Raw genomic sequence first — 17201 nt, forward strand, 5'->3', positions numbered from 1 at the left:
TATTTCAACAGAAAAGGCTGAATAAAAGCCCCTGTTTAAAATGCCGGCTGTGTTTGGCATTACGTCTTAGTATGCGTGTCAGCGTAGGTGAACTTTTAACTTTGTTTCGTGCAACGCGCGCAAATTTGATTTTCAGTATTACTTTCCTACTATGTTCGAGCGTGTTTTTTCTTGTGATGATTTGGCTGCGCGCATTGAGTGAGCTTGTCGGAGGACTAACTTTGTTATGCTTAACAGTCTGACGCTTGCAAGCGACGCCATGTGCGTGATTTGGAAGTGCTTGGTATTCTAAATTGTAGTTTCGGGGCCAAATCGAATAACCTCAGCCGCTTCGATTGTCCACAATCTGCCTAAATCACAATTGAGAATCGCTTGAAAAAAGAATTCTGTTCGGTTTAGCAGTGTCATGCACTCACACTTAGCTAAAGGTGTGTCCGCATTGTGGATTCCTCCGGAGATACGTTGCTCGTGATGTTATTTTTTTAGCTCAGCTTAATCTCCAGGAAATATTTTCGCTTCTGCTGGTCTGGCCATTTGATCAACATTTGAAGGGCGCTTGCTTTGGCCAGAGTGGTTTGGCTTTGTACTCGACTGCGTCGTTCCAGTGATCCTCTGCAGGGCTGTGAAAGTCACCACAGGCGGAGAGAGCGGAACGGCTACAGTTCTCAACGGTCAACCAGCATCCCTCCTTCTGAACCACGCTAGACGGCTCAAAACCTCCGGATCCATTCTCTGGCAGCGAGGGCACTGTTATGCTAGAGGCATGGTCCTCGTTCGGGAGCGCTTCTTCCCACGAGAAGGAGCGCAGTTCCGGCGAACTTTCCCCCCTAGAGCAACGTGCCGTTCTGAGGAAGGCCTCGCAAACGGCGGCGAGTCACGTGCAGTTCCGGGGAAAGTTGCGCCTCCTCCGCTGAGCCAAGTGCAGTTCCGAGGAAGGCTTCGCCCCCTCCACGAAGCACCGCAAACTGGTCTCAGAGAAAAGACCAATACGTTATTTAAGGCTGCGCCGACCGGATGTTTGAGGATTTTTGCACCAGCCAACGTCGTCATGCTGGCCGGCTCTGTAGAAATAATAATATGCTGTAGTAAACGTTGCTGTTTTCAAAACAACTTTCTCCATATTCCGCCACTGGGGGAAGGCTTCAGCGACGTTTATTTGGCTGCTCGTAGCTTTCGGCGACCGCTACCATTGCGACACAGCGAATTCCTAACAGTGGTGACAGTGGTGGGATACCATCAAACCAGAATTCCTAACACGTATATACTACATATTTTGTGCCCATTAGGCGTGAGTAACCGCGAACAGACAAGGACCTAAAAGAGCACTGACGCGGGCAGAGCGCTCTGTCCATGTCAGTACTCTTCTACGACCTTGTCTGTCCGCGTTAACTCACACTTCATGGATGCAAACCAACTAGCCCACCAACGTGTTTCAGCATAGCTTGTATGTTTTAGCGACGTCATAGTTAGTCATAAAGTATAAATTAATGCACTGTAAACCAGCCACTAGTCATATATTCTCAACTCAGAGCGACACTATAAATAGTACTTTCAATGCGAACTCGAAGCGAGCACATGACTGCAAGCGTTGGCCATTGCTCCTGCTCTACACACTCTGGTGCATGTTCAGCAACAAGTAATGCCCGAACGCTGTAAGACAGCGTTCGGGCAATTATTATAATTATGAAGAATCAAAAATGAGCAAACAGCTGTGCTGTATCACAAAAATGCCCCCACTACCTCGAAGGGAATCGTGAGGAAATGCAAATGCATTTCTTGCGCCAAGAGAGGGCACCGTTGCCATCAGGCATTCGCCTTCGCACACTTCTGTCATCGCCTAGAGAGGGGCCCAGCCAGCGAATGGTCGAGAGTGAGGAGCGAGCGGACGGTAGAGTGGGGCGATGCTCAGCCTATACATTATTGCAAACAGCCACAATCTGCCAAAGATAACTAAACTAACCAGAAATCGTTTATGTTTATAGTCGTAGCTACGTAGCAAGGGGCGTCTCTTCAAGCGCTTACCGTTCCTCAGTGAGAGGCGAAACTTTGCGAAGCGCTTGAGCTGAACGAGCGACGAAGAGCGGCGTGACTTCTTGGCCACAGTCGCCGGTAAGTGGCTCGGTGCAGCGGAATGGCTCTCGGTGTTCTCAGGTCGGACGGAATCGCCTCTAGGGCACCCCAGAGTGTTCGGGTCGGGAACGGCATCCCAAGAACGGCGACAAAAGTCGAAGCCAGGGAGATCTTCCCGAATCGCGGACATCGAGATGCCATTACTACAGGCCGACTTTGCAGACTCTTCGAGTGGGCCTGTCGACTCCAGAGCGACGGGTGCTACCGAGAAGCGACCCAGCGATTCTTTCCTCACTGAAGGCGTCGTCATGCGTTCTTCGCTGCCTGCGCCAAGAGTCGGCTCCAATGGTGGTTCCGTAGTCATGTCAGCGAGGTAGCTTCGGAAAGCTGATGAGATATGCGCCACGGTCGCTCCAAACTCGAAGCCGCCACTTCCTTCACCGGTATCGCCGTCAGCGGCTAGACGCGAAGGGGTGTCACGACCCGACGAGCGGACGCTGCCTGCGGACGATTCCTTGCGAACGGAGAGTCGACGGGGGCTGACCGACGCGTCTGCCAGGCTTCCCGCTCTCGAGATGGCGGGCGTGGTAGTCGATCCGGCTTCGGACGATTCCCGAGCACCAGCGTTCAGATGGGAGCGGAACTGATCGTCCACGTCGTTCACCGAACTCGCAATGTGGTTTCGAAGGGTGGCGAACAGCCCGTTGTCGTCTGGTGGGTTCGGAAAACTGCTCGAACGGCGTGCTAGGTAGCGGGGCATCGATGATAACGACGCAGCTTGAGAAGATGTACTCTACGCGCTGGGTTTCTCCGTGACTAACTGCAGGAGGGAATGTGTCTGGTGGCATGTATACAACGACGACAAAAGAAAATAAAACACGCGGCATGTCGGTGAAACGAGGCTCTGCATAAATAGATGAAGGTACAATTTCTTCTTTCCGGTTTCTTTTTCTCCGAGAGCTCCAGATCACTACAGGTTAAAGCGCGTGTCAATGCTTTCAAAAATGACCTGTCAAGCCACCCGAGCAACACCGGCTTTTTGCAAGACGTGGCAGCAAAGGAATGAGATGCACGATTCACGAGCGAACAATGTGTGAACAATGGATAATTCATTTCCTGAAAGCGTTTCTCGGCAGACAAAAAAGCAGGGAGAAATGCTGCATCAAAACGACCAAATGTACGGTTCAGCACTCTGTAGAGACGTTAACGCTGCTGCATATAGAACAGAGCGTCGGAAAAGCGTTTAGGGGGTTTTACAGCGAAAGCTGTATATCGCTAGAAGAAACGAAAAATCGTCCGCCTCGAGAAACGGTAACATTCTCTATTGGCTGCTGCGTCAGTTACGTCAGTTTCTACGTCGCACCGAGCGCGCGCGCCATAAGGAGCGCCGTCAGCGACGTTGTTCACTTCGCAGGCGCGCTGCCGAGACCACTCGTAGCAGTTCCAACTTACAACTTCCACATGGGGAGGGTACGGATCGTACGAACACTCGAACAGCAGACAACTTCCGAAGAACAACCCCGACAGCTGATGCATGGGAGAATTAATGTTCGCCGGGATGATGCAGCAGTCCATGCACAAGAACAAGCACGGGTGGCGAAGCAAAAGCAGCGACTGCACACTCCGGATTCGGCAGCCTTTCGAACAGAATGAAAGCGACAACGGCGAGCCGAGAAAGGGGCGAAGCAGGCAGAGGAACGTCAACGCGTCAATGGCGGAAACGCATTTGCTGGGACCGACGCCCGCTTACGGCGGGAGTTTCTCCAGCGGCCACATGTTTCAGCTTCACTGATTAACCATTTGTACGGAATGCTTTGGTGGTGATATTTTTTTACTTGCCTTATGCATATTCTCGAGTCGCATAACTTGAAAGCTTAATTAGTACATCGTTAACTGTCTTAGTCACGACGAAATAAAGAAATAAATCTTCAATACGGTTTATTTAGATGCTTAGTATGTAACGTCAACGATATATTAGTCCATCCTTTCTCTAAAGCCCTATAAAACATGGCTGATCCCTCCGTCATAGGAATCGGTATAACACGAAAGTGAAAGTTGTCTTTACAGAAGTAGTTGGTTGTCTATAGATATGTGAGAGTTGGTACAACGTCTATTGGTGTTTGGCAGATATAGCACTGCTTGATGTGGACCAACCCATGCTGACGCGTAACGGTGCATTACCATCCCGACGACTAACGCCCATGATCATAATTTAACATTTGCGGTGGCCGATGTTGTGAACCTGGACACCACTACGGTGCCACACAAAGATGGCAGCAACAAGTACACAATAAACACTGGAAGTTGGGATACAGTCCTCCAAAGCGTCGTGAAATGCTAAGAGAAACGCAACGCGCATTTTGTGTTCCTTCTAGCACGGCCGTGATTTCGCACAAGGCGAGGGCGAAACGCGGTTGACAGCACGGTGTTAAGGTTGAAAGGAAGAAGGTCGCTGATGGCATCCCACCGCTGCCACCAGTTGTAAAGGATGGGGGACTACCCGGTCTCATGTAGTAGCGTGCACGGTGTAACCGGATGGAGGAAACGAACGCTGACAAGAAGAGGATACGAAAAACAAACAGGTTTATGGCACTATTTACACATATTTACAGCAAAGAAAGCTTAGGGGTTTCCCAAACCACGAGCGTGGTGGTTGAACGTTAGATATCTGCGGCGTCGTTTTAAGCCCTGCCGGGCTCCTCCTCTCCGAGTGGAACACCAATCACACACACAACAGGTGAGGGGGACGATCATGCACGGTCCACGTGAACGTCCAATATTGAGTTGTGAACACTGCACTGCAAGATGGCGCCAGTGGGGCTCTTCCTCATCGTGCGTGTGCCGCTAGTCGAGAGTTCCCACGATCCTGGCAGCATACATCAAAAGGTCCGCCGATTTGTTCGCTTAATTAGCGGGGCGACTTGCGGCGGCCGCCACGGTCTCTTCCAAGGAAGATGCTGTCTTTGTTGTCCTCTCTGGAACTGTTTACGATGTCGTGGCGACACGACGTCTCATCCTCCGGCTAGCAGGGAGAATGCCTGGCGGGCATAGGCAGCCGGCCGGTCGGCTAATTGATTGAGGATTAAAAGAGCGCCGCTCCCCCGTCAGCTATGGCGCCGGTCACGCCAGCTTCCCCGTCGCCCAATGAGTCGCCGAGGGCATCAGTCACCGCTTCTGCTCGAAGAGACGACAAAAGGGTCCGTAGTTGAAAGTCAGGAACTCGCCTTCGCTTGTCACATGGTCTGGGTAATTACTCAAATCTTCGACAGTGTCTGGCAGACTGGGTGCCGAAGGGATTGAGAGCCTCTCCAGTGGACCGGCTTACGTACCATGGCGTCTGCCCAGATGAATTTCCAGGCCAAACTTAACAACGGCGAGCGCCGGAGAGCTATATATTAATAATATGAATGAATGCTATGGGCGAGGTTTGTGTTAAAGTCGCCTTCTCGTGGTGTGTAAAAGCATTGACAAATTTACACTTTTGTTAGAAACGCGCCGAAAGAGACAGTAATAGCAAGGGTGCGTTGCCTGAGCTAATCGTGGAAGCCACGCATACATTGACTCTCCCGCTTTCATACAGCGACACCGCCCGGTGAACAAGAGCACTGTGAAAGATATAAAACGCGCTTTCGTACCACTTCCTTCGCGGCTTTAGCAGTGGCGTAGAGGGTTAAGCGCCCGCCAGCCATTGTCGTTGGAGGAGAGGTATCTGTTCGACTTCCGGTAAGCGATCATTTTCAGGTTTTTTTTTTCTCGTTGCCGTATGGCAAGGTTTATTTTGCTGACGTATTTACGTCACGGAAATACGTCACTACAGTCATGACGCCATCAACCCCGGCACGAAACACTTTCATGTAAAAACATTTTTTTTTTCAATCTAGCCCTTCGGGTTCAACACCAGTTACACTCTCAAGGTCAACTAGTTTGCAGCACATTTATGCAAGCATAAATACGCAGCGGATCCATGCTACGAAAGCACGTGACGACTGTTACTCAGAGGGAGAAACAACTAAAGAAAAAAAGAGACTACGTACTAAAGTGCGCCAAAAAGCCTGAAATGCACATCATAGAAGCGATCGGTTTTCCACCTGCACGCACATAGATCTTCCAACCGTTCAGCTCCAACAAGAAATGCACAGCCAAGTGCGGCGCACGTAAGTTTGCAATTGAAAAACTGAATGTTATCACTATATATGTCCCACCGTAGCGGCGGTGAATATTATTATATGTAGTACGCTGAAGCTATCGATGTCGGCGAATACGGTGGCACGTGCACTTCCACACATGCATCGTTGCTTGACACTTCGTCACGTTCCCGAGGTGCTTTCGCTCCTAAGTCTGGCGCGTGTATATACTATCGCGCGATAGTTTTAGAATTCGCATGAAGCGGCAGCTCAATTCTCCTTTCACCTAAAAAAAAAAAAAGACATCCAGTGGCTCCCTTCCAGCACGCACGCCATCGTTTTTGCACTGCATATTTACACTCTTGGTTGGTTAATTTGTTTTTTTTTTGTTCGCGCCCTAGAGCGACTCAGGCTATGAAAGACGCCGTTGTGGAGGCCTCTAGCATTTAGCAGCGATCTAAATGCGACTGTGGCGGCTGGGATCAAAAATATATCTTCTGGGTCAGCAGACAAGTGTCCGAACCACCGACTCCACCACGGTTATTCATTCATATTCTAGTTTGCAAGGCATTCTGCCATGCTGCCTGAAGCAATCGTAAGGACCACACTCAAGGCTTTAGAAAATCACATAACACACATTCATTAACGTCAACTGGTGCATTCGATCGTCTTGCGCTATCATACAGGAGTTGTATACCTCGCCGATACATTGCCAGACACGCATGTGGAGCGTCGCGCACAGTATGCAGAAGAAGCAGCTAAGAAGCAAGCGAGGCGCTGCTCTGGACATTGCGACCACACAGATATGGCCTCACACCACGTTCGCAGTGGTGCAAGCCGAACGCGTTTATAGAAAGACCTAGGGATCGCGGCCTATATAGACATCGCCCACATGGCGCATCGGAACGGACAAGCAGGGCCGCACAGGCGCTCGTCGGAAATCTGTCAGTTCCGCGTGACGGGCACCAAGCGCGCTAGACTAATCGAATACATCAGTCCGGATTACGCGCAGAGCCGCACGATCAACCCCCGCCGCACGTATGTGTGCATGCGTTAGAACCGCAGCGAGCTGATTTGATTGATATGTGGGGTTTAACGTCCCAAAACCACCATATGATTATGAGAGACGCCGTAGTGGAGGGCTCCGGAAATTTTGACCACCTGGGGTTCTTTAACGTGCACCCAAATCTGAGCACACGGGCCTACAACATTTCCGCCTCCATCGGAAATGCAGCCGCCGCAGCCGGGATTTGAACCCGCGCCCTGCGGGTCAGCAGCCGAGTACCTTAGCCACTAGACCACCGCGGCGGGGCAACCGCAGCGAGCTGCTAACAGCAGCGGCGGCTGCGGCGAACTCGTTGGAGAGCTCACGACTCGACAAGCGCACGAGTTCGCGACCCCGCGGGCGCCGTGGAGCGCCGGCGCCGGTACAGCAGCCCGCGCGTTTGCATTCCACAGCGTGCATGCAGCAACTCAAGGCGGCAGAGCCGCCGAAGAAGCCAATGCACAGTATACAGAACAGGAAACTTAACGTGTCTGTGGCGTAAGCGTTGAGCCCATTGAGTGCGCCATCGACCTTGTTCAGTCAAAAAAGCACGGATATATGCTGTTCGACCGGCCGGGAAAATTCTTATTTTGCTTATAATTCATGCTAAGGGTGGTGGGTAATATCCTCCGCGAAAAGTGGTTACGTTTTCGTTGGGGAGTTACACCCATTTATACAGCAATTATCTCAAGGTAATTCCACGAACTAGTCGTTATGCCAAAAAAAAAAAATTGTTTTACGTTGGAATTCATAAGTATACACTGTATATACACCACACGTCTATGTATGTACACAAGGTACGCAGTACGAGTTATTTAGAGCAATTTTGCGCTGAGTTTTCTTGTCTTCTAGCCATCAAGGCAACAGTATTACTCTAATAAAGAATAACAACAGTTCACTTTTTTTTTACTAATTTCTCTCTTCTATATTATTTCTTTCCCTTTGTTTTGGAATTCGACTAGCTGAAACCCTGCCTGATTTCCCCGTCCTAACAACAGCATCGTCGGGAAGAAACACAACAGAAGGCACAAACAGGTCCAGCAAGTGTCTCGACTTCTCGTGAAAAATTAAAATAAATACTCAGTTGATATGGTAGCGACATTGTATATAGGATCAAGGAGGTACAAAGTTTCATAATTTATAAGAACGAATCTGAGGTGGCTAAAGCACGAGAAGCGAAGAAGCATGCGATGAACTCGGAACTATAGAGCGTTAACCTCAATATGCCATACAGCATAGTATGAATGCTTGCATTGTGCGCCAACCTTTTATCGGCTATAACCGATAAGCAAGTTCAGGGCCTGTGCGGCAGATGGAACACTCAGAATCACCCCGCCGCGGTGGTCTAGTGGCTAACGTACTCGGCTGCTGACCCGCAGGTCGCGAGATAGAATTATGGCTGCGGCGGCTGCATTTCCGATGGAGGTGGAAATGTTGTAGGCCCGTGTGCTCAGATTTGGGTGCACGTTAAAGAACCCCAGGTGGTCGAAATTTCCGGAGCCCTCCACTACGGCGTCTCTCATAATCATATGGTGGTTTTGGGACGTTAAACCCCACATATCAATCAATCAACACTCAGAATCCAGAGGGGCGACTGGTTGGCCTTATTATTCACTGCATGAACCACCCGTGTATTTACTACAGAAGTTACGCCGTACGAGTTCTCTCTAATATTAGTGCTGAACCTTTTTATTGCGTATATGGACACTCACGGCTGGATTTTGCCGCCGGCGGCGTCGGCATAGCCATCACTCACCGTATATATATATATATATATATATATATATATATATATATATATATATATATATATATATATATATATATATATATATATGTGTGTGTGTGTGTGTGTGTGTGTGTGTGTGTGTGCGTGTGTGTGTGTGTGTGTGTGCAAATGCAAGAAAAAAAAATAATCCAGAAAAAAAAACTGCAGCGCGCGGAATCGAACTTGAGACCTCTGCACCGTGACTACGAGGCGTTCACCAATGAGCCAGGAATGAGCAGCTCCTTCAACATTCAAACGGCAAGCTATTTATATCTACCACTTACCGCTGGTGAAGGGCATCTCGTGGGGAACTACTATCGTGTTTTCAGCATTACCAGCGAGATGACGCAATGAGCGCGCACGCTCCCATCTCCCACGCGTACTTTGCACCGCAAAGAGGGACGCTCTCGCGAGCGCTCGCTTATCTCGCGGTGGGGACAATCGCACGCTTAGGGCTTTCACCGAAACGATTCTGTTGTAGTTATTGGGGCGCACAATGGTCACTGCACTCATAGCACAGTCTCCGTTTGCGAAAAGGGCACGCTTTTCAGGCACAGCGAAGTAACAACCACGAGGCTTATTCGCGTTCATTTGTACCTGGGAATACGTTTCGCGCGTCCTTTGTGCGTGAGAAACGCAGGGCACGTTTCGATCTGCTAGCCATTCTGCACGTGAACTTCCAATTCGTTCCTATCGCGTTCATTTTTTTTTCTTCTAGCCACCAAGGCGGCATATATACATTTATACCCTTTATCTTTTTACTTCCGCACCCTCACTCTCACCACAGGCGTTTATCCAGGACCGTGATAACGCCGGAGAGGAGGCGTTTGTTAATATGTACATATATAGTGCAACCATCAGGTACCTTCGGGGTAGCCTCAGAGTTGTGTGGTTATCATTATTATTACTGCAATTTCGATGATGACTGCACTCTAAAACCCACAATATTCCGAATCGAAATTTCCCCTTTAAAAATTAAGTTCACTTCACTGCGCGCTTCCTTGAGTAAGCAGCAAGAACCTGTTTTATTAATTGCCACTAAATAGTCATGCGTACAAAGACATCATGTCGGCCAGAAAACTAAGTGCAGTCCCAGCTACAGTTTTCTGAAGCAACACTACCTGGACTGTTCTTGCAGCGTTCGCACCCCAACTGCCGCATGAAAGGACTCCTGTTGGGCCAGAACAGAGTCCTTCAAGGGAAAGATATTAAAGGGGTACTGACACAAAAACATTGGCCTCACGTTTTTCTGCTGCAATGCGTTGCTGGGGGTCTGTTAGTCCTGACACGACACACCGTTTGCTGCAGCACGCGACAGATGATTAATTACAGGCAGCTCATTATCAATGAGTGTCAGTTTCAGTTTGAAAGCAAGAAACTGGGTGCAACTGTCGCCACCTAGCGTGTGCAGCTGTCGACTACGCAGGCACACAGAACTGTGACGTACTCCCGCACGGTCCACATCAAGAATTACTTTCGAATAGGAAACGGGACTGGAATGTCGCCAAACACAAAACTTTCTAAGCGTGCGCCACGGCCACACACTCGCAACCAGCCGCCGGGAAATATAGACTTCGGGAACTACCGTGGCAAAAGAAAAATGGCGGCATTGACATCATCACAACTTGTTTTCTTGACTGCAGCGTGTTGACGTGAGGGAAGTAGGGGGTCCCCTCGGGGTCCCCCCTCCGAGCCTGTCTATAGCGCTATGGAGTCGGTCGCTCACGCAAACTTCAAAATGAATTTAAAATCCTTCCAAGCTATATTCGCTGTTGATATCTTGCAGATGATATATGAATGTTCACGAGAATCGACCCCGCAGGCTATCTCGGCCCTGAAATTTCGTGTCAGTACCCTTTTAAAGGAATAGCTGCTGTGATAAGACCTGCTATAACGAAGCGATTTTTTTTTTCAATTTACACCGGAAGATACGACTACGCCGCATGCGATGACCGTGGCTAACTAAAGCAACGCCCCCCTTACGCATGTTGCCGATAGCCTGGTGCTGTCTCACATAAGCACAATACACTCATGTCAAGCAAAAGGGAGCCCGCTGATGCCCCATCTCGAGGCTAAGGAAGCGGCTCACTGGGCTCTACAGACGTCGACAAATGGCGCCACCGAAGCCGATGGCCTTTCGCATCGGAGTGCATGCCGTTGTGGGAATCTGTCGTTTTAGAGATAGGCTCATTCATATATGCAGCGTTCCTGTTAGCAAACGCTACATTTATTTCACACAATGAAGCCGCGAAAACCAAGAAAAGTATGGTAGCACACGTAGTGAAGTCTTTCTGCAGAAAGCAGAATAATATATATATATATATATATATATATATATATATATATATATATATATATATATATATATTGACACACCTCGATGGGCGCATGAAGAGGAAGAGGTAGAAGCGGTCTGGCTCACGAGCAGCTCGGTCGCCGGTTTCTGGCTCTGAGCTGTACCGATCTCAACCATTTTCCTGTAAATAAACGCGTTCCTTCGTCACAGTTGTGGTGGAAGGTGCTGGGTAAGCCAGCTACTGTCAAGCGAGACCGGAGAGCAGCCGTCTACTAACGACGGAACCGCAAGAGCACGAGCTTCGCCGCAGCCGTCGACTAGCGGGCTTGCCACCACTACCTCAAGATATGAACTTGGACGGAGACATCCAGCAGCCGGTCGCGAGGGCGCCGTCTTTCCACTACCGAGAGCCACGCACATTTACAGGAAAACCTGGCGATGACGTTGAAGAATGGCTCAGCCACTATCAACGGGTGAGCCGAGCCAATGGCTGGAATGCGGCCAGCCAGTTGTCCCACGTGGGTCTATTTCTCGATGGCAGTGCTTTAGTGTGGTTCGAGAATCACGAAGACACCTTGACAACATGGGACCAGTTTATGGAGGAGATCAAGAAGTGCTTTGGCGACCCTGCGACGAAGAAGAAACGTGCAGAGCAAATGTTGTCGCAGAGAGCTCAAGCTTGTGGTGAGACATGCAGAACCTACATTGAGGAGGTACTGAAACTGTGCAAATGTGTGGACACCAACATGACGGAAGAGGACAAGGTGGGCCACATTCTCAAAGGAATTGCGGAAGACGTCTACCACTTCCTTATCGGCAAGGAGAGTCTTGAGTCTGTGGCCGATGTGATTGGGCACTGCCGAACGTTTGAGGCCCTGAAGACTCGCCGCATCACTACGAAGTTCGGACGCCTTGCCAATGTTACGACCGTCGCCACTGTCGATGTGTGCCAAGACTCCGTGCCTACCGACCTTTCGTCAACGATTCGCCTCATTGTACGTGAGGAACTTCGTCGTCACCTTTACGCGCCCTTGAACGCCCGAGAACCACCGTGCGATACACCGTCCACAAGTATCAATGCTACGAGTTTCGAGGAGCGCAGCTATTCCAACCGCGGCCCTCAGCTAAGGGCTCCACCACCGGCGTCTTCTTATGTAGAGTCGCCTCATGCTCCCCACAGTCGTTACGGCTACAACAGCCATCCACCTCCTTTTGCGTCTCAGTGGGAACAGAGCGCCGCGTACCCTCAACATCCAGCGACGTTCCCTATGCCCCGTGAACGGCCCGTCTGCTACCAGTGCGGTGTTCGTGGACATATCGCCCGATTTTGCCCAATGCGACGTAATCCACGTTCGACATTCCCTCAGAGATCCGCGACGTTTGCACAACGAAGCCAACGGCCTGACTACACCTACTGGCCCCCCAACCCAACTGACGAGCGGCACGCCTACCAGCCGATCAACCGGAGTGATTCGCCCGGATCTGTGCGCAGCTTAACGCCGCCCACCACCCGTCCACCTCGGTCACCATCTCCACGGCGCCGGTCACGAATGTCGTCTCCGCCACCGGGAAACTAGCCAGCGCGGCCGACGGAGGTGAGGTCGCTGGACGTACCGATTTTCATCAAAGAATGCCTCCACCAGTTTCTATGCTTCAGAATAAGGTTCAGGTACTTGTTGACGACGTTCCCACGATGGCATTGATAGACACTGGCGCAAGTGTTTCCGTGATGAGTTTAGTTTTTAAGCAACGACTGGGCCGTAAGGTTATGTTTCACTGGGACAAACCTGCCACATTTCGGGCAGTGAGCGGCGCATTCTTGCGTCCTGTCGGCGTCTGCACTGCGTCTGTTAGTGTTGCCGGTAAAACGTTCAAGGCGGAATTCACAGTACTGGCTCAATCAACGCATGACGTTATACTTGGCATAGACTTTTTGCGAGAGTGTCGTGCGACCGTGGATTGTGGAGCAGGTGAGGTTCTGTTGTCTACTCTCGCCCAGCAGCCTGATTGTGAGAAAGGTAACCTCACTGTAGCTAAAGATGTACTTCTGCCAGCGTGGTCCACGGCCAGCGTACAAGTGACCACTTCGGAAACCAACTCGAGTTTGAATTCACGTGACATAGTGATTGAGCCATTGCCTGTAGCTTGTCTCAAGAAAAACATCTTTGTACCACGGTGCATTGTATCTCTCGCAGACGAGACGGCTCAATTATGGGTGATAAACAGCTCACCCGAGTCGGTTGTACTACCGGCTGGTATGCGCCTTGCCCTGTTCGAAAAGCAGAGCAGCACCTGCATTGGAGCTTTAAGCGATCTTGAAAGGGCGGGTCCGGAAACTTCTGGTATGGAAGCTGAATTTTCAAAAATGGTTAGCAAGTCCATTTCCTCACAGAAGCGCAAAGACCTGGTTGCACTGCTGGCGAGACATGCTAAAGTATTTGATTTTGCACGGACGGTGCCTAGGGCTCAGATACCGACCACGCGCGCTCGTCACAAGATCGATACTGGCTCTGCTCATCCTCTCCGACAAAAGCCCTATCGCGTGTCCGTGTCCGAACGCAAAGTTATTGCTGAACAAGTTGGCGAGATGCTAGCCACTGGTGTAATTCAAGAATCGTCAAGTCCGTGGGCTGCACCTGTTATTTTGGTAAAGAAAAAAGACGGGTCCTGGAGGTTCTGTGTTGATTATCGGCGTCTCAATTCTATAACCAAGAAGGACGTGTACCCCCTCCCCCGCATTGATGACGTAATTGACTGCCTTCATTCAGCTTCCTACTTTTCTTCGGTAGACTTGCGATCCGGGTATTGGCAGATTCCCATGGATCCAGTTGATAAAGAGAAGACGGCTTTTGTAACGCCAGACGGTCTATTTGAATTTAATGTTATGCCGTTCGGCTTGTGTAATGCTCCGGCAACATTTGAACGCTATATGGATACCGTCTTGAGAGGCCTTAAATGGGAAATTTGTTTATGTTACCTGGACGATGTGGTTATTTTTGGACGAACTTTTGAAGAACATAATCATCGCCTTGACGTTGTTCTAACATGTTTGGAGAAAGCCGCCTTGACACTGAACTCAAAAAAATGTCGTTTCGGTGAACGGCAAACACTGGTTTTAGGACACCTTGTGGACAAAGCTGGTGTTAGGCCGGACCCGCAGAAAGTGGACGCCGTCAGCAAGTTTAAGCAGCCACAGTCTATCCGCGAGCTACGAAGCTTTCTGGGCCTATGCTCTTATTTTCGCCGCTTTGTACCTAATTTTGCTGAAAAGGCCCAGCCACTGACTGACTTGCTGCGCAAGGACGTCCCTTTCCACTGGACACCAAATTGTGAGTCAGCGTTTAAGCAACTAAAGTTCGCTCTCACTTCCGGGCCAATACTATGCCACTTCGATCCCTCTGCTTCCACGGAAATCCACACCGATGCCAGTGGAGTTGGTCTCGGCGCGGTGCTTATTCAACGACACAACAATGCTGAACACGTCGTCGCCTATGCAAGCCGGTCCCTGAGCAAGGCAGAGCGTAATTATACGGTTACCGAATTGGAGTGCCTCGCCGTCGTTTTCGCCGTACACAAGTTTCGCCCCTACATCTACGGTCGTCGTTTCTCAGTCATCACCGATCATCACTCTCTTTGCTGGTTGGTGAGCCTACGTGATCCATCTGGTCGACTTGCGCGATGGGCCATACGGTTACAAGAATTTGACTTCACGGTCCGCTACAAGAGCGGTAATCGCCACGCAGACGCTGACTGCCTGTCACGGCTTCCTCTACCAACGACCGAGTGTGAAGCTGATAATTTTGACGATTTTATCACAGCTATTGACTCTCATTTTCCTGACATCGCGGCTTTCCGGACAGCACAGCACGAGGATCATTGCTTAGATCACCTGTTTGCCTCCGCGAATGACCCGGCCAGTTCAAGCTCTTTTGTAGTCCATGACGCCGTCCTTTACAAGAAGAATTATTCTGGCCAAGGCGCCCGTCTGCTTCTGGTAGTTCCACGCGCTCTACGTCCCCAAATTTTTCGGTTCTGCCATGACAACGCAACCAGTGGGCACATGGGCTTCGCCAGAACGTTTCATCGCATCCAGCAAAGGTTTTACTGGCCCAAGATGCGACGCGACACAGAAAAATACGTAGCGGGTTGCGAACAATGTCAACGTCACAAGCGTCCCACGACTACATCACCCGGACCTCTCCATCCCGTACCACCTCCTAGCTCTCCCTTCGAGATTGTTGGTGTCGACCTTCTAGGTCCGTTTCCGCGGTCAGCCAGTGCCAATCGATGGGTCATCGTGTGCGTCGACCACCTGACGCGCTACGCAGAAACTGCGGCTATACCTACTGCAACAGCCTTTCACGTGTCGCAGTTTATGCTTCGGCATATCATTCTCCGTCATGGCCCTCCACGAGTCGTCATTAGCGACCGGGGACGTCAGTTCGTCGCTGACGTCGTTGAAGAGATCCTACGCCTGTCTGCCAGCCAATTCCGCCACGCAACCCCGTATCACCCCCAGACGAATGGCCTCGTAGAGCGGACCAACAGGACGCTAACGAACATGTTGTCAATTTATGTTGATGCCAAGCACAAAAACTGGGACGAAGTACTGCCCTATATCACATACGCCTACAACACCGCGAAACACGAGACAACAGGGTACGCGCCCTTTTTCCTGCTCTACGCCCGCTCCCCTCGCAGTTGCCTCGACACCATTCTGCCTTTTACGTTAGATGTGGAAACATCGGTTGCCGAGTCACTATGCCGCGCTGAAGAAGCCCGTCGCGTCGCACGCCTTCGAACCATTGCATCTCAACAGCGCTCCAAGACCCGGTACGACGCCCACCATCACTCCGTTGCCTACACAAAGGGTGACCTGGTGTGGTTGTGGACACCTGTCCGCAAACGTGGTTTATGCCAAAAGTTTCTGGCCCACTACTCCGGACCATTTGTAGTCATTGACCGTCTCAGTGACGTCACATACGTCATCTCCGGCGTCACAAGCAATGGTCGGCGCTCTAGCAAGACACAGCTGACACACGTCGCGCGCCTCAAGCCATATCACCACCAACCTTCCTATTGACTCGCCCAGTGGGCATCGTCTGCGAACGGGGGAAATGACACACCTCGATGGGCGCATGAAGAGGAAGAGGTAGAAGCGGTCTGGCTCACGAGCAGCTCGGTCGCCGGTTTCTGGCTCTGAGCTGTACCGATCTCAACCATTTTCCTGTAAATAAACGCGTTCCTTCGTCACAATATATATACACATATACCTTTTTACGCCATTCAACGCGTCACACCACTGGATTCTGGATTGAACAGTTGTGCCTGTGTGGGCGCAGAATTAAATATTGACGTTGGTCGGTCGCGCACAATGATACCGCTCGCTGCGGCGCCTTAGGCAACAAAACCGAGCGCACGGTGTTCAAAGCATACAAACACACGCGCGGGTGTGGAGCAGCCTTGCTGTGCCTTGATTAGAGTGGTGTACACAGTGAGCTAAAAATAGCGTGTTCAGCCTGCTTGGCTTTTGCAGAATGCCCCTCGAAAGCCAGCGTAAATGAGAATTCGCCGTAAAGCGCAAGTCTGCGAAATCGTGTGCTGAACCGAGAATGGATACTCGAAAAAAAAAAGCGAGTCATTGTTCGCAGTCTGTCGCGGATGAAAGACGACTCGAAGCGGGAACTAGCTGCGCCATTCGCGGTGGATGGCGCAGGACGAGGCGGATTATGAGCCGAGCTCGAGGTCGTCGTTTTGAGGGTACCTGCTTACTTTCCAGCTTCGCGAGTGTAAGCGTCTCCAGAAATGGCGGACGTTTAGGTTATGCACACAACTCACGTTCTATGCACAAGCATTCTGACCCCTCTGTATTTTAGCGTGCAGAGCTGTGTCCCGTAT

The 17201-nt window shown here is 50.5% G+C and overlaps 1 protein-coding gene across 1 annotated transcript in view; it reads right to left on the bottom strand.

Annotated features, from left to right (window-relative positions):
• The window catches only part of kcc (solute carrier family 12 member kcc), a 162716-nt gene extending 159770 nt beyond the window's left edge, over nucleotides 1–2946 (bottom strand). The window contains exon 1 of the mRNA XM_037428516.2: nucleotides 2023–2946. Within this exon, the coding sequence (XP_037284413.2) occupies nucleotides 2023–2830 (808 nt within the window). The 5' untranslated portion in view covers nucleotides 2831–2946. The remainder of the gene's footprint in view (nucleotides 1–2022) is intronic.
• Nucleotides 2947–17201: the final 14255 nt, after the last annotated feature.

This window comes from Rhipicephalus microplus, chromosome X (genome assembly GCF_043290135.1).
Source record: "Rhipicephalus microplus isolate Deutch F79 chromosome X, USDA_Rmic, whole genome shotgun sequence".
Lineage (NCBI taxonomy): Eukaryota > Metazoa > Arthropoda > Arachnida > Ixodida > Ixodidae > Rhipicephalus > Rhipicephalus microplus.